Source organism: Acinonyx jubatus, chromosome B1 (genome assembly GCF_027475565.1).
Source record: "Acinonyx jubatus isolate Ajub_Pintada_27869175 chromosome B1, VMU_Ajub_asm_v1.0, whole genome shotgun sequence".
Lineage (NCBI taxonomy): Eukaryota > Metazoa > Chordata > Mammalia > Carnivora > Felidae > Acinonyx > Acinonyx jubatus.
Window position 1 is genome coordinate 35382327 of NC_069382.1, and position 21570 is coordinate 35403896.

A 21570-nucleotide genomic window follows, 5' to 3' on the forward strand; every position below is an offset into this window, starting at 1 on the left:
CAAAACATGGCTTTTTGCTTCTTCAGGAAGCCAGTAGGTGAATTTGTCTCTCTTCTGTCTGCCAAAATGGAGTTTTATGTAACATAAGGTAATCAGGGGAGTGACATCTCATCACCTTTGCCATAATCTATTGGTTAAAAACAAGTCATAGGTTCTACTTGTACTCAGGGGAGGCATTTATACAAGGATATGACTTATTGGGGATCACCCTGGGGTGTGCTCAAGATTCATTATTTTATTTGGTTGTCTATCTTTTATTATTGAATTTGAGAGTTCTTTATATTTTCTGGATGTATTTTTTTTTAAGGTCTCACATATTTATTACTGAACTAACCTACTGGTGCAGAAGCATAGTTACAGAGAAAAATCATTTCCCCAATGAAACATGTCTACTGTGCAGGTAGTAATGATGTTTACAGAGTGATAGGATATGAGCATGTGACCTTCATGCAGCCTAAATATGTGTGTCATCTCATGTGTAATCCCTTACAGACCCTGCTTGGTTCTTTTCCAATGCCTCCTCTTGGAGTTGTACCTGATTTTATTACCAGTTTTCATCTGAATCCACTGGGAAATGGGACGATTCTGCTTTTGTCTCTTGGCCAGGAATCCCTTGATTCTAAAAGTCTCATGAGAAAACATGATGAGGAACAGTCAATCGCACACACAATAATGGCAGAGAAAAAGAGAGATCTGGAGGTATGTTTTTAAATTAAATATAGGGATGCCTGGGTGGCTCAGTCAGTTAAGCATCCAACTCTTGATCCCTGCTCAGGTCTTGATCTCAGGGTTGTGAGTTGAAGCCCCATGTTGGGCCCCACATTGGGCCCCATGTTGGGTGTGAACACTACTTAAAAAAATAAAGTAATCTAAAAATATAATTTTCTCCCAGTTTGTGACATGTCATTTTGTTCTCTTAAAAATGTCTCTCAAAGATCAGAAATGTTGAATGTTGATGAAGTCCTATTTTTCAGTTTGTTCCTTTATGGATCATGCTTTGGTGTTGGAGCAAAGAGATCTTTCCCTAATGAAGTCACAATGGGTTTCTTCTATATTTTCTTTTAGGAATTTTTTAGTTTTATATTTAGGCACGTGATCCATTTTGAATTAATTTTTGTAAATTGTGTCAAAGTATGAATTGGAGTTTATTTCTTGCACATGGATATATAGTTGTTGGGATATTGGTCTTTGGTTGTTTTGTAATATTATAGTCTGGTTTTGGGATCAGGATAACGCTGATCTCAGATAATGAATTGAGAAGTATTCCTCACCTTCAGTTTTATGGGAAAGTTTGTATAGAATTAATATTATTTCTTCCTTAAAATTTTGGTAGAACTTGTCATTGAAACCATCTGAGCCTGGAAATTTCTTTGTAGGAAGAAATTTGTTCAATAGATATAAGGTTATTCAAGTCATCAAATTCTTGAATGAACATTGGTAGTTTGTGATTTTCAAGAAATGTGTCCATTTCATTTAAGTTGTTGTCTAGTTTATAGGCATAAATTTTTTTAAAATAATATTCCATTATTATCCTTTAAATATCTGTAGAATCTGCAGTGATGTTGCCTCTGTTATTCCTAATACTGGTATTTTTTTCTTCTTTTTTCCTGAAAACACTAGAAACTCATCAATTTTATTTATGTTTGCAAGAAACAGTTTTTTGTTTCATTGATTTTTCTATATTGCTTTCCTGTTTTCTATTTCATTGATTTTTTGCTCTGATCTTTATTTCCTTTCTTCTACTTATTTTGAGTTTAGTTTGGTCTCCTTTTTTTAGTTTCTTAATATGTGAACTGAGGTTTTGAGACCTTTCTTCTTTTCAAAACAGGGGTTTGGTGCTAAATTTCCCCAAAGTAGTGTTTTAGTACCATCTTGCAAGTTTGTTCTGTTTTTGTCATTTTCATTCAGTTCAAAATACTTTCTATTTTTCATTTTGATTTATACTTTGACTTATGGGTTGCTTAGAAGTATGTTAGTAAGTATTGAGAAACTTCCCAGAGAACTTTATGTTATTTATTTCTAGTTTAGTTCCATTGTGGTCAGAGAATTTACTTTGTATGACAAATTCTTTCTAATTCATTAAGACTTTAAATTTATGGCCCAGTATATAGTCTATCTTAGGATATGTTTTGTGTGCACCTGAAAGGAATGTGTATTCTACTTTTGTGGGTGGAATTTTCTATAAATATCAATTGGGTCATGTTGATGGATACCATTACTTAAATCTTCTATGTCTTTATTGATTTCCTGTCTTTATTGAAGTTCTTCACTAAAATGGTCTCCTTATAGTTTTATCATTTTTGTTTCATGTACTTTGAAACTTTATTACTAGATGCATCACCTTTTGGGGGATTGTTTTGTGATATGGATGAGTTGACCATTCTATCATTATGAAATGACTTTCTTTACCTCTGATTATATTCTTTACTCTGTAATATACTTTGTCTAGTATTACTACAGCTACTGTACCTTTCTTTTGGTTAGTGTGGTATATACTTTTCCATCCTTTGGCTTTTAACATATTTGGTGCTTTTATATTTAAACTGTGTTTCTTACAGACAGCATACAGTTGGGTCTTGATTTTTTTTTCCTCCAAATTTAACAATCAATTCTTTTTATGTGGAGTATGTAGACCATTTACACTTAATGTGATTATTAATATAGTTATGTTTAAATCTATTGTCTTGCTAATTGTTTTCTATTTGCTCCACATTCTTTGTTCTCATCTTCTTATTTTCTATCTCTTTTTGGATTATTTTTATTATTTCATATGTAAGATGATTATAGCTCTTTGTTTTGTTATTTTAGTAGTTGCTTTAGAGCTTATAATATACATATTTAATAGTCTACTATCAAGTGTATAATATGAGAAATTTACAACAGCATACTTCTATTTCTCTCCTAACATCTTCTGTGTTGTTGTCGCCACATATTTTACTTCTATATGTTATAAACCCTACATACATTGTGATTATTTTTGTGTAACTAATTATTTTAAAAGATATTTAAATAATAAGAAAGGAATCGTGTATATTTACCTATGAATTTACCATATTAGGGTTATTCATTCCTTTCTATAGATCTATATTTTCATCTTGTATCATTTTCCATCTTCTTGTAGGATTTTAGCATTTCTTATACTCCAGGTTTGCTGGTGGTGATGAACTCTTCCAGTTTTTGTATGTCTCAAAAGTCATTACTTTGGTTTTTAAAAATATGTTTGCTACTACAGAATTTTAGGCAGACAACTTTTTCTTTCAGTAACTTAAAGATGCTGTTTCATTGCTTTCTGGCATGCATTGTTGTTGATGAGATATCTGCTGTCATAGTATTCTTATTCCTCTGTCTACAACATATCTTTTTTCCTCTGACTGCTTTTAAGATTTTCTATTTATCACTGGTTTGATTTGATTATGATGTGCAATCTGTAGCTTTCTTCATGTTTCCTGCACTTGGCCTTTATTGAGATTCTTGAATCTATGGGTTTATAGTTTTTATCAAATTTGAAAATATTACAGCCAATATTCAAGTAGTTTTCTGTCTTCCCTTTCTCCCTCTCCTCCTCTGACTCTGATTACACATACAGGAGGTCACTTCAAATTGTTCTACACCCTACCAATGTTGAGTTTATTTTAAAAAATTCTCTTTCTCTCTGAGTTTCATTTTGAATAGTTTCTACTGGTATGTTTCAAAGTATACTGATGTCTTCATGTACTACTAATGTTAATGTTTAATGTACTACTAATCTTATATCATTAAATTTTATTTAACATATTGTAGTTTTCATCTCTATGAGTCCAACTTTTGTATCTTTTATGTCTCTACTTAGCTTTTGAATTATAGTTATAATAACTATTTAATATCCTTGTCTACTAATTCTAATGTCTGTGTCAATTTTGAGTTGGTTTCAACTGATTACTCTTTATCATCATGGATTGTATGTTCCTGTTTCTTTATATGCCTGGTAATTAGATACCAGCCATTGTGAATTTTTCCTTGTTGGGTTCTGGATATTTTTATTTTCATATAAATATTCTTGAACTTTGGTCTGTGATGAAATAGTTTGTGATGAAACTGGAAATAGTTTGGCCTTTTGGGTCTAGGGTTTATTATTACTCCCCACTCTTGAGGCAAAATCCTAGAATTATGAAGTTTTACAGTATGGCTAGTGGGAACAAATACTGTTTCTGGCCCTATGTGAATACTGGGTACCTCTCCTTCTAGTCTTTTTGGGTGATTCTTTCCCTGGGCTTGGATATTTTCTATACAGGTGCTTATTAGCACTTAGCTGACTACTCAGTGGGACCCTTCTCCTGATCTTCAGGGTTATCTCTGTGTACAACTGTCTCCTCTTTTATTCTGCCCTGGGAGCTCTAAATTCTTTGTTCTGTCTGGACTCTCAACTTCTGTCTTCTCACTAAAGGAATCTTCTGTGCTCCATCTTGGTTCCCCTTCCTTGTGCCTTGATCTGGAAACTCAAAGTAGGGACTACTGTAGGGTGCACTGTGTTTCTTGTCTTTTAGGAATCACTGTCCATTGTTGACTGATGTACAGTATCTTAAAAGTCAGTGCATTATATATTTTGTCAATATTTTGAATATTTTAGGGAAGTGGATAATGGTCTTTCTTAGTTGACTGGAAACCTTAATCCTCCTTTATTTCTTCATAAGTTTTATTACCATCTGATATTACATATTTATTTGGTTTTTCTTTCTTTCTTATTAGATGGAGGCTCAATGACAGCGGGGATCTTTTTGTTCACTACTGAATCCTCTTTAAGAATAGTGCCTGCTACATAATAGGTGCTCAATAAATAGTTATTAATGAATAAAAGGATGGCAGTGAATGAGTGTATCCTAACACTTAGCCACCATTCCAGTGCGTAGATCTCCTCATGCCCTCTATCCCTGTCAGGTCCCTGCCTTTGTGCTTCTGCTCATGCTGGTTCCTGAATGATAAACTCTTCCCTCTATCCTCTAAAATGCTTACTTATCTTTCAAACTGCACTTCCCATATGTTCTCCTCCATAAATTATTCTCTGGTTGTTATGGGTTATCCAGATTTCTTCCTTTTCCAAGATCTTTCAGCACCTAGAGTCAGAAGCACATAAATTACAATTCCAATCCTCCTTATTAAGGCAATGTGAGCTCTTTGAGGACTTTCTCTCATATATCCCTCTAAACCTGGCATAGCGCTGGTCTCAAAAAATACATGTTGGGGTCTCTGCTCTTTGCAAGCAGATTCTTTTGTTCTTTCCCAGTTTCAATTTTTTCCACAATAGTGCTTCACATGTGTCATGGGCTGGTAGCCTATCCTTTTTAAAGTTTTTAGAAGCCAGGGTATCTTAATTGGGTTGGAGCAGAGAATTTGGAAGACATTTAAGTTAGAACACAGGGTTTAGAAATGGGACCTGGAAGAAAGGGAGGGACAGGTGGGGTGAGGAACTAGTATTTGGTGACCATTCATTTATTCTATCTTTGTTTATTTTCTCTTTTAACTGTCTCCACAGAACCATGGTCTCACTATGTTAATATCAAGGCTGACAAGTTAAAACAATATTACTTGTTAATAAAGATGAATAATAGAGAGTGATTGGATTTATGGAAAAACATGCTGCTATGGACTGAATTGTGTCTCTCCTTCTACCATTCGTATGTTGAAGCCCTAACCTTCAACGTATTTAAAGATAAGATCTTTGAGAGGTAATTAGGGTTAGCTGAGGTCATGAGAGTCTCTTATAAGAGAGACACTGGGGTTCTCTCCCCCTCTGTCTCTGCCCTGTGAGCTAATGGCATGATGGAGGCCATCTGCAAGTCAGGGAGAGAGTTCTCATCAGGAACTGACCTTGATGGCACCCTGAGCTCTGATTTTCAGTCTTTACAACTGTGAGAAAATGAATTTATGTTGTTTAATTACCCAGTCTATGGTATTTTGTTATGGCATTCCAAGCTAAGACACATGCCAATTAGTGTGTCACAACTTGGGTGGAATGGTTAGAGGAAGTCACATCCAAGGAGAGATACGTTTGTCATGTCCCTTGTTTGGCCTTGATGAGGAATCATGTAGTGTTGATATTCCCCACAGATACCCCTGGAAGCCACCTTAATATATTGCTCAGCTGGTCCACTTCCTTTCCTGGCAGGGCTATCAAAAGCCTTCTACAGTAGGGTGCAGTTCTTCCCAACTTCCTCACCTTGTTATTGGGGCCAAGGTCACCTTGATTGAGGCTGTAAACATGGGTTAGATGCCCCAGGCAGCTCTAAGGAGAAAGTACTCTCCCTCTGTTAGATCAAAGGCACAGAGCTTTGTGCCCTTGAAGCATGAAGTTAGTTCTGAGGGTGAACTATAGGAATCTTTGGCCTCACTTACCAATGGACAGCAGAGTGCCTGGAAGGTAGCTCAATCCACCATTAACTCCTAATCTACATGTATCATGTTCCAAATCCCCACCAGGTCTCCATGAAATTCCCTAAGGGTACAGCTTTCTCTTCTTGTGGTTTGTTTCTGATTTGTGGGATCTCCCTCCTCTCAGCTGCCATCAAACACAACTTCATGACTCTTTCTCTAGCCTACTCCCAACTGAGGGATGGTCTCACTACTATCCTTCAGCTCTCTCAGCAAGATACCTAATTCCTCCCTTCCTGGTAATAGCCTGTGAACATTGTCTTTTGTCCATTTCCCCAGTTAATGTTTCTAGGGTGATCTCAACCTGTTAGAACCCCTCTCCCTCTTTGGGATGATCTTACCTGCCAAACAAGAGGTCTGTTGGTCCATAGAAAGAAGATACGTTTGAAAGTACCCAGCCAACCTGGAAAACAAATGTCAACATTTTTTGCACCTGGTATACATCCTGGGGTGACCTCCACAATGAATACAATTCCTTTCTGGGAATGTGGCCATTTGAGACCCCAAAGATAATAGCTTGGAGATTTTCCCCTATTTTGATTTTTTTTTTTTGATAAACATTCTCTGTTTGAAAAGAACCTGGATTTTACAAATTCACCTGCTCGTGTTTACGGTTTTAGGTCTTTTATCTCTCAGCCATCAGGGAAAAATTACTATGGCAGAAGTAAAAGTAGACTGGCCACTCTTATCTCTGTCAAACTCAGGGAACTGTTGTCAGATCACCAGGCTCACATGACAGGGCTATTTTTCTTCTGGAGTTGATCTTGTTCCCTGGCAAGCTGGATGTGATTTGTCTTAACACTCGGATTCCCCTGCCAGAGTGTTCATGGAATGTTTGGACACATGGTCTTATAAAAATGATATTTTGAACTTTATTGTATATACTTCTCTTGGACTGGTTGTTTTGGGGGTCTTGAGCACCCAAATTGGCAATACTCTTCTTGGACTCCACTGGGAGCCACTGGGGGATGGGCAGATTACTCCTTTGTGTGACAAATCTTTTTAACAAATATTTATTTATTTTGAGAGAGAGAAAGAGACAGAGAGGGAGAGAGACTGCAAGCTGTAGAGGGAGGCAGAGAGAGAATCCCAAGTAGGCTCTGCCTCATCAGGGCAGAGCCCAATGCCAGTCTTGATCTCACAGACTGTGAGACCATGACCTGAGCCAAAATCAAGAGTCAGACACTCAACCAACTGAGCCACCTAGCTGTCACTGTGTGACATATCTTTAGAGACAGTTGTACTGATTGAAAGTGAAATTTCCCAATAAACTCATTTATGAATAGAACCTGTGGAATCAAACAAATGGTAGCTTGTGGAATACATTTGGGGGGAATTTAAACAGTACCTCTTCTTTATTGGGCCTCCTCTAGCATTATTGACTCTGTTAAATCAGGTCACCTCGGGTTAATAACATTCAAAGGATGGATAATCTCAATCAGGTAGAAAGGTAATATGCCCTCTTGTTTAAATCATGGACACAACTGTTCTAGAACCCACCAGGCCTACAACTTTGTCCTGGGAAAGTTAGGTGGCCAAAGGGATTAAATAGGTATAAGAGCTGTCAGACTCTTCAAACTCAACATATTTTATCTCCAGGCCCTTGAGGTAGATGTATCATTTACTAGCAGAGTGTAAAAAACTTAAAATTGGGCTTAGTCGTCAAGCATTCCAGCAAAAGTTGGCCTTAACTTCCTGGTGCCTAGTTTGACAAGAACTAGTTAACAGGCAAAAACAAAACATAACAAAATCTCAAAAGAAAAAAAACCCAAACATATACACAAATTAGCTGGATTGGTGAAGACCTGTGTAAACCAAAACACCAGAAACATCTAATTGGGACCTTATCAAATTTAAAGTCTGTAATAAATTTTACTTTGCTTGGAAAACACTTAGTTGTAATAAAACTCAGTGAGATGACCTGATTGTGGCGGATAGATCTGATAATAAAAACATAGTTCAGGACAATTACCTGAGGCACAAGGCTATTAAGAATATGAGTTCTCAGATACCAGTTGAGCTTATGGTAGCTTACCTTCCCAGCTCTAAAAAGCCCAGTGTTTGCAGATCCCTCACATTGTGTAAAACTGTAGCAGAATAGCATGCCAGAGGAAGATCATTTGTGCCTAGATCCACCACTGAGTGGTGGGTCCCCAGTCCTAGTAATTCGCTCACCTTTATTGACTCTATGAACATTGATCGACTAGCTGGACAAAGATGGTAGTTTATCCCATCTTTAAAAAGAGACAGCTTTCTGCGTTTCCCAAATATAAACTTACTAGTTTGGGGACATTCTATGGAAAATATTTCCTTGATGAACTAACTGAAGCTTTATTTATGAACAGAACAATGTTTTTATGTGAGAAGCAGACAGACTTTTAGATAAGGCTTTTCAACCACAGACCATGTTTTTAACCAATTACCAGATGGTGTTGAACAACATTAGGTCATGTGAGGTTTTTGTTGACTCTTTCCTGGCCTTCACATTTATGGTGAACTAACCAAAGATCCATAGTTACTGATACTCATACATGCTGAGTATTACAATTTTATAAGAGCAGTCAGGGTCAATAAATGGAGAGTAAAATCAGGAAGGTGTTCTGAACTCCATCATTTCAATTTATTTCTTTATGGTTTGATATCACCTTCTGGTTGAATTGGATGTGAACACCCCTATAATGGTAAAAGCAAAAGCATGCATTGTTTTATTTTTAGATCATAATTTTCACTACCTTGAGCTAGGAGTGGCCTGAAGAGACAAGGGAGCTGATGCCTACTGCCAAAGGAAACCTCCAGAGTAATGATCACAGAAGCAATGCTACCAAATTTGGTAGATGTTTCTAACTACCTGCTTTCACTAATTTATAAACAAAAACTGTGCATGGTTAGGATTGTGGACTTTGGCTTCAACTGCCTGAGTCCAAATATAGCTTTGACATTTATTAGTTGTATGGCCTTGGGTCTCATTTTCTTCATCTGTGAATGGGAACAGGGCCTACCTCTTTGGTGAACTTACATGACTTAATACATATAGAGTTCTGGAAGTAACTGGGCATTTTTAAGGGCTTGTTATGAAAACCCATAAAATTTGTTCTTATGAATACCCACTTAAAAAAGTCCAGGCTAAAATTTTTATGATCATTCTCCGTCTTGCTCACCCATCTATCTGCGCATTGTGATTGAGCCAGGACTCTTTACTAAAAAATGAATCTTGGCATTGTCTGCCCATTAGTTTCTCCAGCTGGAGGAGAGATGGCTTCTCCTCAGCCGTTCTCCTTGAGGGACTCCTCAGCTCAGCTCCCACAAGAGGATACCACCCTTATCCTTGGCTCTGCTGCTAGTGAAGGTGCATGCATTTGAAATGGAGCCCAGACTAGCTGCACCAAAGGTGATTTTCAGAATGAACAGCCTGAGCTCATTGTCTCTCAATTCTGATTTAAAAAACTCTGCTAAGAAGAACAATATATAATGAGACTGTTCAAGTGACAACCTGGAGTCTAAAGTCTCAATAGTCTAAAATCTATCCCAGGTCAGATCATACCACTAGAGATGAGCACTGAGACCTCATTACTCTGCCCTTCCCATGTCCCCTCCCTCGAATTTTCCTGCCTTCACTATGTGGGCTTTTGGTGGGACACTCCCAGTCCACATGCAGAGTGGTTGAAAACAAATCTCGGTGGCGTAAATTTACTACAAGGATGTTGCTTGTTGCATCATGTAGGGGTACTCCTTAAGGTGTCCCTGGAGATATTTTTTCTGGTCTCAATGCCAAGTACAACTCTACCTCTGGTCATCTGTTGTCTTTTTTAGGAACCCTGTAAATTATATAAATGACCAACTTCCCCTTTCCACATTAGTTTCTATAACATTTGGAGCCAAGAGTGTGGCCAACTCCTAAATCTTTGTCATCTTCACTTTTCCAGCCTCATTTCTGGCTTCTGCTTTATCTCTACCTTAATTCCTTTTCCTTTTTGCTGTCAGCTTCAGCCTTTACTTTGTTACCCTGTTTCCCTAAACTTCCTTAAACATAAATAAGCCTTCTTAAAACTTCTGTACAGCAAGGTGAGGACATGCATGAGTCAATAAACAACTCCAGGGAACAGTGTAGTCATCCCACTTCAGAGATGAGGAAATTGAGGCTCTGAAGGGTAAATCAACTTTCCTAGTGTCATAAAGCTAGTATGTAGGTAGACGGCCAAGGTCAAACTTCACTACCAAGGTTACTTTTCACTGCCTTCCTCATACTTAGAAATATATTCAGAAAGAGATATACCAGGGATTAGAAGAGCCACTGACATAGGTGGCTGGTGTGTGTGTGTGTGTGTGTGTGTGTGTGTGTGTGTGTGTGTGTGTGAAGCTGATGATAGCTGAAAGCTACACTTCTGGTTCCCATCCAGGAAGGACATGTTTATGGAACATGTTGGTCATCAGAGTATAAGTAATCTGTAGAATCAATCCCAAGTGCATTGTAACCTTGGTTAACAGAGACTGGTTAGCTTGGGTAATTGAATTGTCAAGTTAACTGAAAGTCAACTCAATAGACTGCACTCTTCCACCCTGACTATTGAAAGTTTTCTTATAGTCCCTGACTATTCTCTTGCTTCAGTTACTATAATATAGTGCACATATTTGGGTCATTATTGTAATTCCAGAGTCCATTCAATGCCAATGCAATTCTCAGAGCATAGTAAGCCCTCATCATACCTCTTGATTCTGTTGACTGTTAGGAGTTTTCTTGGGCTTTGGGGTCAAGCTTGTATTTATCACTTCTCTCTGAGTGAAATCTTAGATGGACTTATAGGATGTGGGGGCAGGACTTTGACCCCACTGCAAGCATGCATGTGCTTCTCAACCCAGCTCACTGGCTGTCTAGTCCACTGTCCTGAACTGAGGGAGAATCCTCAAAATAGTAGTCAGAGACAAGTCTGTTTTGCTGTGATTTTCTTGTGTCACTTAAAATAGAAGCTCAATGATTTTGTTTTAGTTACTTGAGAATTCACATTGGCAGGAGTCTGGCTAATCAAGATTTTGTTTGTCTGTATGACTTTCTTATTATCCATAACCATTTATTGAGTCCCTTCTGCGCACAGAAAAATGTGCTGGGCTTTGAGAATACAAAGATGTATGAAGACTGAAAAAGTTTGATTTCTTGGTGATGAACAGACCAAGCTGGCTGCTGTTTGTTGAAGGAAATATGAATTCTCTTCCATGATATATCAGAAAGAGCACATGCTTTGGCCTCAGACCCACCACTGACTTTCTGTTGGACTTGTGAATAATCCCTTAACCTAATAGAACCTCAGTTTCTTCACCTGTAAAGTAGGAACACAAATGTCTGTCCAGTTTGTTAGAAAGCCCAGATGTAAGGTGTGTGTATGAAGCCCTGGCACATAATAGATGCTCAACAAATGGTAGCTGGTAATATTGTGCTTCTGAGAATTCTCTGCCCAGCAAAACAGGGAAAACTCCCTTTTAGAACTGTTTTGAGAAAGTGTGATATGATTTCTGTGAGGTGTACCTGGATGGCAGGTCGAAAGGCCATGGCTGCTGTAAACTACAGCCTGTAGACACATGTGTCTGTAAATAGCACCAACCCATGTAAATACTCACGTGAGGATTTACCATGAAGATCTGCACATGCTGCTGTTAAGCGCTGTCCAGCAGCCTGCCCCTGCCTTGCACATTCATCAAGCTGCACAGCTGCCGAGTAGAGAAACATCGTGCGCTGGGCTTGTTCCACACGCTTTATGCTGAGAGAGCAAATCAATAGGAAAAATGTGGATTTGTTCTGCAGAGATGCAGAGAAGAGGGGTGGGGGCTATAGGGAGTGGTGAGGAAGGGGGTATGTGAAAGAGTGAGGTGGATACACGCCACTTAGGGGTGGGAAGGGGCGTTAAGAGAAGGGAAGATGATGGCAGACACAGAGCGTGTCCCTTCTCTGGGGGTTCACAACTTGTAAGTCCAGAGGCTCTTTGCACCTCACAGATTGAAACAACATCCCCAAGCTAGGGTGAGGAGTTGAAGGCCACTTCCATCGGCCCTGGTGGCCGTCCCACAAGCATCAGCCTCATCCCCTCTGTTCTTTTTTCATTTCTTCTTTCCTTCTTGGTTCAGTTTTCTCTGCTTCCTTTCTGCTTCTAGCTTCCTGCTCTTTTCCAAACCCCAGGGGTAGTGCACAGGTATGTCTTTCACTAACAGAACTTTCCACCGCCCCCATCCCCTAACCAAACCACCAACCCAGCTGTTCAGTGGGACACACCTCAGCGTGTTATTAACTTCAGTTCATCTGCCAGCCCAGCCATGTGCAGACTCATTCTGCAGGCAGGGATGGACGTGGGTGTCAGCAGAAATGAAGGCACTGAGAGCCTGAGTCTAAATGGCCCAGAGCTGCCTGATGGCATGAGGGGCAGGTGGCCCAAAGAGACAGTACAGGGAGGGGGATATGGGATGTGACCAGAGTAAGATGCTCCCCAGCCTCCCCCAAGGCCTGGTGGGTGCCAGGGAAGCCTCTGGGCCCTCATGGTACAGAAGAAAGTCTGTGCCAGGCTGAGCAGACAGGGAGGAAACACAACGACGAGGAAGGAGCCATGACTGGGGTTCTGGAGGGCCCAGTGTCCTTTCAGGTTATGTATCTGCTTTAAGCACCAACTTTCTCAACTTTTTTTTAAAGTTTATTTATGTATTTTGAGAGGGGGGGTGGGAGAGAATAGGGGAGGGGCAGAGAGAGAGGGCAGGGAGAGAGGGAGAATTCCAAGCAGGCTCTGTGCTGTCAGCACAGAGACCCAAGCAGGGCTCAAACTCACAAACTGAAATCATGACCTGAGCCAAAATCAAGAGTCAGATGTTTAATGGACTAAGCCATCCAGGTGCCCCTCAACTTCTTCAACTTTAAGATGAGAACAATGGCCCCTGCCCTACTATTCATGGAGCTCTAGTGAGGCTCAAATGAGGTGAAGTGAGGTAAAGGACAGAAAGCCTTCTCTAACCATGAGGCATAACATGTTAACCTGGGCAGACCTAACGAAGTACCATAGACTGAGAGGCTTAAACAACAGAAGTTATTTCTCACAGTTCTGGTGGCTGGAAGTCTAAGATGAAGGTGTGGGCATGGCTGATTTCCTCTGAGGTCTCTTTCCTGAGCTTGCAGATGGCTGTCTTCTCTCTCTGTCCTCACATAGTCTTCCCTTTGTGTGGGTCCGTGTCCTAATCTCTCCCTCTTATAAAGTCACCAGTCATATTGGATTAAGGTCCACTCTACTGACTTTATTTTAACCTTCTTTAAAACCCTGTCTCCAAATATAGTCACATTCTGAAGTATAGGAGGTTATGACTCCAACATATGTATTTTGGAGGGACAGAATTCAGTCCATGACACACAGCTATTTCTAATGCGATCAGTCACCCTGGGGTTGGGGTCTGTCTAGCATATGGAAACATGTTCACCCATGGCAGATGGGAGGATGGAGGGTGGGTTCCAGAGCCCCTGTGAGGTCTGGGCCATTCTTCAGGGGATGGCAGTGGGAACCCAGTGGTCCATCTTCCTGCCACAACCCCTGCATGTCCCATGGGACTGCTAGTGTTGCTCAGAATTGGTGACTTAAGCCCAAATCTGTCCAGACACTCCTTCTGGGGACTATGAAGAGGTTATAGAACTGGTCCTGCCATCCCCAGAGTCTACCCACTCCCACCCATGAGATAAGTAGAAGGATTTGGGGAGTCATGACTCATTCATCTGTGAGAAGTTCTGAGGCTTCTCCCTTCCTTTTGTCTGGTTGAGAGGGCATCCCTTTCCAAAGGCAATAATGAGGGGTAAGACATTCACTCATAGAAACTGGGGTATACAAGCTCTCTCCCCAGCTGGGTTCTCCCTGGACTGGGGAACTGGCAGACTCATCAGGGTGTTCGAGGCGGCCGGGAGCTCAAGTAACAGTTGGCATGTGTTTCATCTGTTGCCAGGAGTTGTGGGTGGGGAACAACCCTGGTGCTTTTCACCCTGGGGTCTCTTGCGGTGGGAGATTGGCTGGAGCACACCGTGGGTGGGAGTAGGAAAAATAGAAATAGGGTGAGCTGCTTGGACAGTAGGAATGGCAGCTGACCCTTCCAGGTCCCAGTGTCAGTGTGAAGGATCCTGGAGGGTAGAATGGGAGGCTGGACCTCAGTGAGGATATACCTACCAGGATAGCTGAGGAGAGGCACCCTTGACTTTCTCTGTTATCGATAGGCAGTGGAGGGCCGAGTGAATCTGGCACACAGAGCAGGATTGCTAAGGAAAGGATTCCAGGAACTATCCCAGTACTGGGGTCTTGCTCCCCTGTCACTCCTGTAAATGGTAGGCACCTCAAATTCAGCCTACCTGACAGAAAAGAATCTAACTCTTCCACCACTGGCCACATTGCTCCACATCTACCCTATGCAGAGAGAGGGCAGACAGGATGGTAGTCTCTACTGCAGTGGTGACCACACTTACGTGTCCTGCAGAGTGGCCAGACACCTCTCTGTGGGGTGATGAGGGGATAGGGCCCATGCTTTCTCTTCTCTGGCTGACTCAGGCTTGTAAATTTCTCTTTCCTCTAATGAAGCCCATTCCTTAATTTATGCCATGTGATGTTGTACAGTCGTTTCTAACCCTGGTGCACCAAGTAGTGTCCCATAGGGACTCTCTTGGCATGAAATGCCTTAAGATAACTGTGCGCTCAGGTAGAGGTTACCTGCAGCCCATGGAACCATGCAGAGTCGAGAGATACCCAGAAAACCTCTACTTTAGTCTGCTCAGGCTGTCACATCAAGATAACACAAATGGGGTGTTTTAAACAACAGACATTTATTTTCTCACAGTTTGGGAGACTGGAAGTCCAAGATCAAGGTGCTGGAATTGTGGTTTCTAGTTAGGATGCTCTTCCTGGCTTGCAGACAGCTTCCTTCTCTCTGTGTCCTCACATGGCCTTTCCTCTGTGCACATGGAGAGAGAGAGAGCTCTGGTGGCTCTCCCTCTTCTTATTAGGACACCAGTGCAGTAGGATTAGGGCCCCACCCATATGACCTCAATTCAGTCTTAATTACCTCCTTAAAGCCTCTGTCTCTAAATATAGTCACATTGAGGGTTAAGGTTTCAACATATAAATTTTGGAGGGGGGGGCACGCTTAGTTCATGACACCTCTATGCCACTGGAAAGCAGCCAGTTAAAAAGATGCAACCTCTCTCACTCTGCTCCCCTGCCCCAACACTTAAGGAGAGGGAGGAGGAAGTGTTCTTCAGTGGTCCTCATACCTCCATCCAGGACTTCAGGGAGAGAAACAGGAAGACTGGTACCAAAGACCAGGCCTCATGTTCTCACTCCTTCCAGTCCTGGAGGTGAGTTTTGTTCAAGGATGAGGAGAAGAAAAGTCTTAAATGGATGCAGATCACAATGTAAGCTGGAATGAGCTTTTTAATAATCAAAATCCACCAGAAACTTAGAGAATCTGCCCAAGGCACCATTAAGGGATCTGCTATGCACGGAGGAAAAGAGATTGGATTTAACAGTGTCCTGAGGTCAGACTGCTATAGACAAGTTCCATCGCTGGGGAAGATGAAGCCCTTTGCAATCAGAAAAAACTTTCTGTCATCCATGACTGTCCTGACATGCAAACACTCCAGGAAAACCTAGTGGTGCTTGGATTGGGGTGCTCCCAGGGCACAGAGTCCCAGTGCAACAGGGCACAGCAATACACCGGGGCTCTTGATGCTTCCTAGGGGAGGGATATGGGGGAAATGAGCAGTTGGAGGGCATCAGGGAAACAAGGAAGAAAGGTGCTTCCAGATTAGAGGTCTACAAGCAGGAGGGTCTTGACATGTTCCCAAACCTATGTGTTTCAGCCTAAGGCAGCCATTTACTGGCTTTGGAGTTCACAGACCAGAATAAATAAATAATAGTTGGAAATCGATATAGGATTACCAGCTTTGTGTTTTGCTAAGAAAGAGTACGAAGAAAAAACCCTGCCATCTATTATCACCATCCTTTCCTAAAAGAAAGGATATTTTAATATCCCCTTACCCAAACCAAAGAGGAGAGAAGGGACGTAAGCTTAGAATGATGTAAAGTCCATTAAATTGAACAAATATAGCATTGGAAAACAATCATTGCATTGTCCCTGTTTTATTAATTTTGCTGATGTTGTTGAAACATCAGTTACTGGCTGAAGGGTGCATGAGTGTGTACCTGAGTGTGAGTCATTGTGTGGGAAGGCAAGTGTGTGAATGTCTCTGTGCATTTGCACATTGGACTCTGTGAGTATAAGGATGAGTGTGTTGCTTGTATGTGTGTGCATGTGTGTGTTGGGGATGGAAGAAAAGGGAGGGGCTGTGTGAGCATATGCATGTGGGAGTCAGTGGTTGTAGGGATGAGTGTGGGGTGTGTGTGTGTGTGTGTGTGTTGGGGATGGAGGAGAAGGGAGGGGCTGTGTGAGCATGGGAGGAAGATCTACAGGAGCTCGAGTCTGTACATTATTGTATAGGACCTTGACTCATTTAAAGCCCACCCATAGTTGTGGGGGACATTTCCCCTCCCGACCCCACTTCACTATCACCCCCATTAACCCTTTCCCTTCCTCCTTTCCCCCCACTCTAATGCTATGGTGGAACTGACTCCCAGACCTATCCCTGGTCAGCATCCCCACCCCCAGACTTCTCACATCCTGCCAGGAGGAAAGGCTTTTCTGTAAAGGAGTCTTTACATCCTTCTGACACATAATAACTCTGGGAAACAAGACTGGGTGAAGTCCCTCTTCAGCAAAGGACTCAGCTCTCTCAGGCCCTGGCCCTGTCTGAGATCTCATGGGGTTTATGACCTTGAGTCAGCAACACTGCCCTTTGGCCCTCCCCCTGCCTGGGACAGAATCACTGGTGACCATGAAGAGTCTTGGAGGGACCCTTTGGCTTGTCTCTTCATTCCATGGTGAAGAGCCAGCTGACCTTGGTCCAAACTCCTGGAATGGGCTTAGGGTTCTCCCTTATAGGTCCCAAACCAACTTTGAGTCCCTTTGTATCACCCCTCCCCTAGGGTAACAACCTGCTCCAGTCAGGCTGACCGACACCCAAGCCCTCCAACACTCTGCATATTCTCTTGCCTGCATGATTTTGATTTTTCAGTTCTCTTCTGGGAAGACTGCCTTTCCAAATGGTAGCTTAACTTCAAAGTTCAGCTAAAATGCCACCTCTTCCAGAAAGTCTTCCTGCACCACTGCCAATGAGTGCTGATTTTGCCCACCATGGTGAGGGGAGCATGGGGACTGGAATCCAACCTTGAAATCCTCCCCCATCTTTTGAAACTTGTGCTTCCTGCACTGGGCCTCTGACTTGCCTCTCTGCATGGTTTTATTGTTTGAGATTTAAAAATTCAGATTAATCTTCTCAGTTGGTCCCTCTGTGCTGATTTTGCCCAATTGTTTTTTTTAAAGCCATACTTTTGTTTTTACTGCTTTTAAGGCTGTCTTTTCATTGGAGTCGTGTTTTAATGCTTATTATTTCTCATTGATTTTACTTTCTTGTTTAGTGTTTACTATGAAAGAAGGGGTAGAAAATGGCAGGTGGAGGGGAGGTGGGCGCTGGTGCCCTGGGGACTCAGGTGCAGCTGGGCCCCGTGAAGGCAGTGGGGCTGGGAGCAGGGCAGAGCCAGCCTCAGTCCCAGCTGCACCCCTTAGCTGCTTATGATTTCGCCGATCCTGCAAACAGAGATAAAACCCAGCACACTGCGTTGCTGTGAGAATGAACTGGGGGGTGCCTGTAGGGCACCCAGCACAGTGCTTGGGCCACATCAGGCACTCACAAAATGAATAAAAACTCCTCTTCATTTTCATTTCCCAAGCAGAGTCCTCAACTGGCTTTTAAGGAGGCCCCGCTCCTCTGTGAAAGGGCTGCCACTAGCCCTTTCTGTGAATTAGTGAGGATGGCCCTCTGGGCAGACCAGGGCACACTGCTGGGTGGCAAGCAGAGCTTGGCTGGGCAGGGCACTGACTGTACAGCCGTGGGTGGAGACCTCACAGTGACCAGAAGACAGCCAGCCCCATAGTTAACACTCTCCTTTCCTCCAGCCGAGCTGATGAGCATATGAGCCTTGAAGCCAGCCTCAAAGGCAGTTGTCAGGCAAAGGTGTTTGTGTGCAGAATTTTTGGGGTGGGGGCAGGACATGCACCACTCTATTTTTCTGTGTACCTACCTGTGAATGCAAGCTCCTTGAGGTGGGGAACTCCCACTTACTTCTTTATATTTCTCTCCATCGTCTATTTTCTAGCATATGGGAGGTGCACAATGAATGCTTGTCTAATGGGCATGAGCATGAGGGGACCCAGGGAAGCCGAGAAGGGAAGGAAAAATGGCCCATGAAGCCTTCGCCTTTCTGTCTGCAGTCTGTGAGGGGTGGGGCACACCAGCTCATTGTTCTCCTCCTTCAGTCTCAAGTTCACGGACTGTTACGTGGCCTAATTCACTGCAACAGAATTTCTGTCCCAATTGCTAGTGTTCCCTTGCACTCTGACAGTCCTGCAGGTGCAGCACATGGTCCCTCTTGCCATGTACTTTGATACCCTAGTGTCCTGTGGGAAGTTAAGTGCTCCTGCCGAAACAAAACACTGACTTCATCTCATTATTATTCTCTGCTTCAGTGAGCCTTCACTGAGGGCTTACTCAGTGCCAAGAACCCCTCTGGGACAGGGGATTGGAGGACACAGACCTGATCTCAGGGAGCTGACATTTAACACATCAGTTGTGGCCTCAGTCACCTGTGTGGTCACAGTTCACAGGGACTCAAGTCATAGGTTTTGGGAGCAGAAGCAGGGTGTGGTATGGATAAGTTTGGTAAGGCATAGTGGGGGGACAAGGGCTGTGGGACTGATGAGAGGGTGGTAGACTAATCCTTCTTAGTCATGCCCATAGGGTTGTCCATGTCCAGCTTCCATTCAGCCACCTGAATGATTTTCTAAAATGTACATCTGACCACCTCAGGCTCCTACTGTAGCAGCCATTCGAGTGGCCCCTCCCTCATCTACATACATTCCAAGTATATATTAGCAAGACCTGAAGATCCTATTCACCTCACCTCTCAGGCCTCACAATGCACACCTGCTTGGGACTCTCCCGATCATCACCTGTGATTGAATTCCTTACACCTTTGCTTGGGCATTTCCCTCTGTTTGAAATACTCTTGCTTACATCCCTTGTCCCTTGGTTTATTCCTTCTCATTGTTTAGGGCCAATTTCATGTGTCACCTCCAGGTAGCCTTCCTTGCTCCCTCAGGCAGCATTAGAGACACAGTAATCTCCTGGGGATCTTGCTAAGACCCTGCTTCTGATTCAGTGTGTCTGGAATGGGGCCAAAGATTTGCATTTTCTCAGGTGATACTAAGCCAGGACTGCACTTCAAATAACAAAGTCGTCTAGTCTCCTTACTGGGTCTGGTTCAATTTCAAACATCTGGCACAGGACCCCTTACCCTGGTGGGTATCAAGGGCTGCTTTGAGAATCAGATAAATACTTTGGACACTCCGCAAAATGCATGTACACAAATAGTTTTGCATATATCTTCAGAGATTATATTGCACATCCAGGTTGGCAATCCCTCCCCCAGGGCCATCACATAATGCAATGGTTACATGCACAGCCCGAATGGTTACATACGCAGCCCTTGTGTTCAGAAGCCAGCTTTGCCACTTAGCTAGGTGCCCTTTCCAAGCCTTAGTTTCCTCATTAGAAAAGTCACTTAAACATTTGGAACAAGATGATACTAATAGCAACTTTCTCATAGGGTTATTGTGAGGATTAAATGAGAAGGCAAGAAAAGTGCTCAACATGGGGTCTGGTAAACTCTTGATAAATCTTCCTCTTCTTCTTCTCCTTCTAATTAATAATTGATGTGCACGGAGAAGAGCTGCAGTCAGAGGAACTGGGCACCCCAAGGGGCACTCCCTTCTTCCTGACACCTCTCAGAGGGAGCTGGGGACAGAGTGGGCTGTCCCTATCCTTCAGCGAGGACCTTGAGGCTTCAGGAGCTTGTGTCCCAGGGTCACTCAGCTTCTAAGGAGCGGGTTTTGGAGCTCCGCCCCAGAGCTGGTGGTTTTTTCCTGTATTTCCCTGGGTGAAAATAAGCAAATGAAAGCACGAGGCAGTCTTTTTTTTTCCGTATAAAGATATTTAAGTTATTTTTCTACATTTAAGAAAGTGATATTAACTTTAATTTTCATCATTTTCGGCAGTGTAACAAAGCTGCCTGTGAACTTTTCTCAACATATTAGTCGCTTGGGTGGTTAATGATTAGCCATTAATTTTGGTGAAGCTTTCTGAAAAGTGATGGCTCCAAAGAGCCATTTACCTGTTTATTCATACTTTCCACCAAAGACCTATCTTTCTTTACAATAAACCCAATATTAAACACGCAGGCCACTTTATTTACTTTTACAAAGAAACTCTGACCTGTGAAAGCCCCCCTTTTTTTTCACCCCACTTTCAAAACAATTCATTCATGCATTTTAGAAAGTTATGCAAATGAGCTTCCTTGAGTTTAGAGGATTTCTCTGGATTGATTTTGGGATTCTGTATTAATTACCACTACCCAGGCAGAGGGGCTGTCACATAATGGATATATTTAGCAAGAATGACAAGGCTGATAATTATGCACAAGGCGCCTTGGAAAAGGGACTGTTTACTTTGATGTTTAATTTCAGCAGACTTCTTTAGTTTGTTAAACTTAATCAAAAGCAATCAAAATACACTAGTGTGAATTACAGCAAATTAATTTCAAACCAGCGGAAAACATCATGTCTTTCAAATGCGAATTTCGAGCTGGAACTTAGGCATGAACCATTCAAAGCAAGGAAGGGGTGAGTTGTTGAGTGTGCTCTTAATTCAAGAGCTTGAATTAGGGTCTGGGTGATGACTGGACAGGATTCTGTAAGAAACTGTGCTTTCAGGAAAGACGGAGGCCTAGGGATGACTTTCAGTTTGGGGTTTAAGGCAGTTTCTGAGCTGTTCAAAAACCTAATTCTTGCCTTGCTACTATTATCAGTAAAAAACATTTTACTTTTGTTTACTCTGTGCCAAGTTCTGTGTGTATCGTTCCTTCCCTTGAAACTTACCATGGCCTTGTTGAGGTTTTTGAGGTGGTCCAGAGCCAAGGACCAAGAAAGAATTCTTGA

At 42.2% G+C, this 21570-nt stretch overlaps 1 protein-coding gene across 1 annotated transcript; it reads right to left on the reverse strand.

Moving 5' to 3' along the window:
• Positions 1-288: 288 nt before the first annotated feature.
• LOC106981103 (60S ribosomal protein L39-like) lies at positions 289-642 on the reverse strand. Its single transcript, XM_015079218.3, has one exon. The coding sequence runs from the start codon at positions 640-642 to the stop codon at positions 487-489; it is 156 nt and encodes a 51-aa protein (XP_014934704.1). The 3' UTR covers positions 289-486.
• Between the last annotated feature and the right edge of the window lie 20928 nt (positions 643-21570).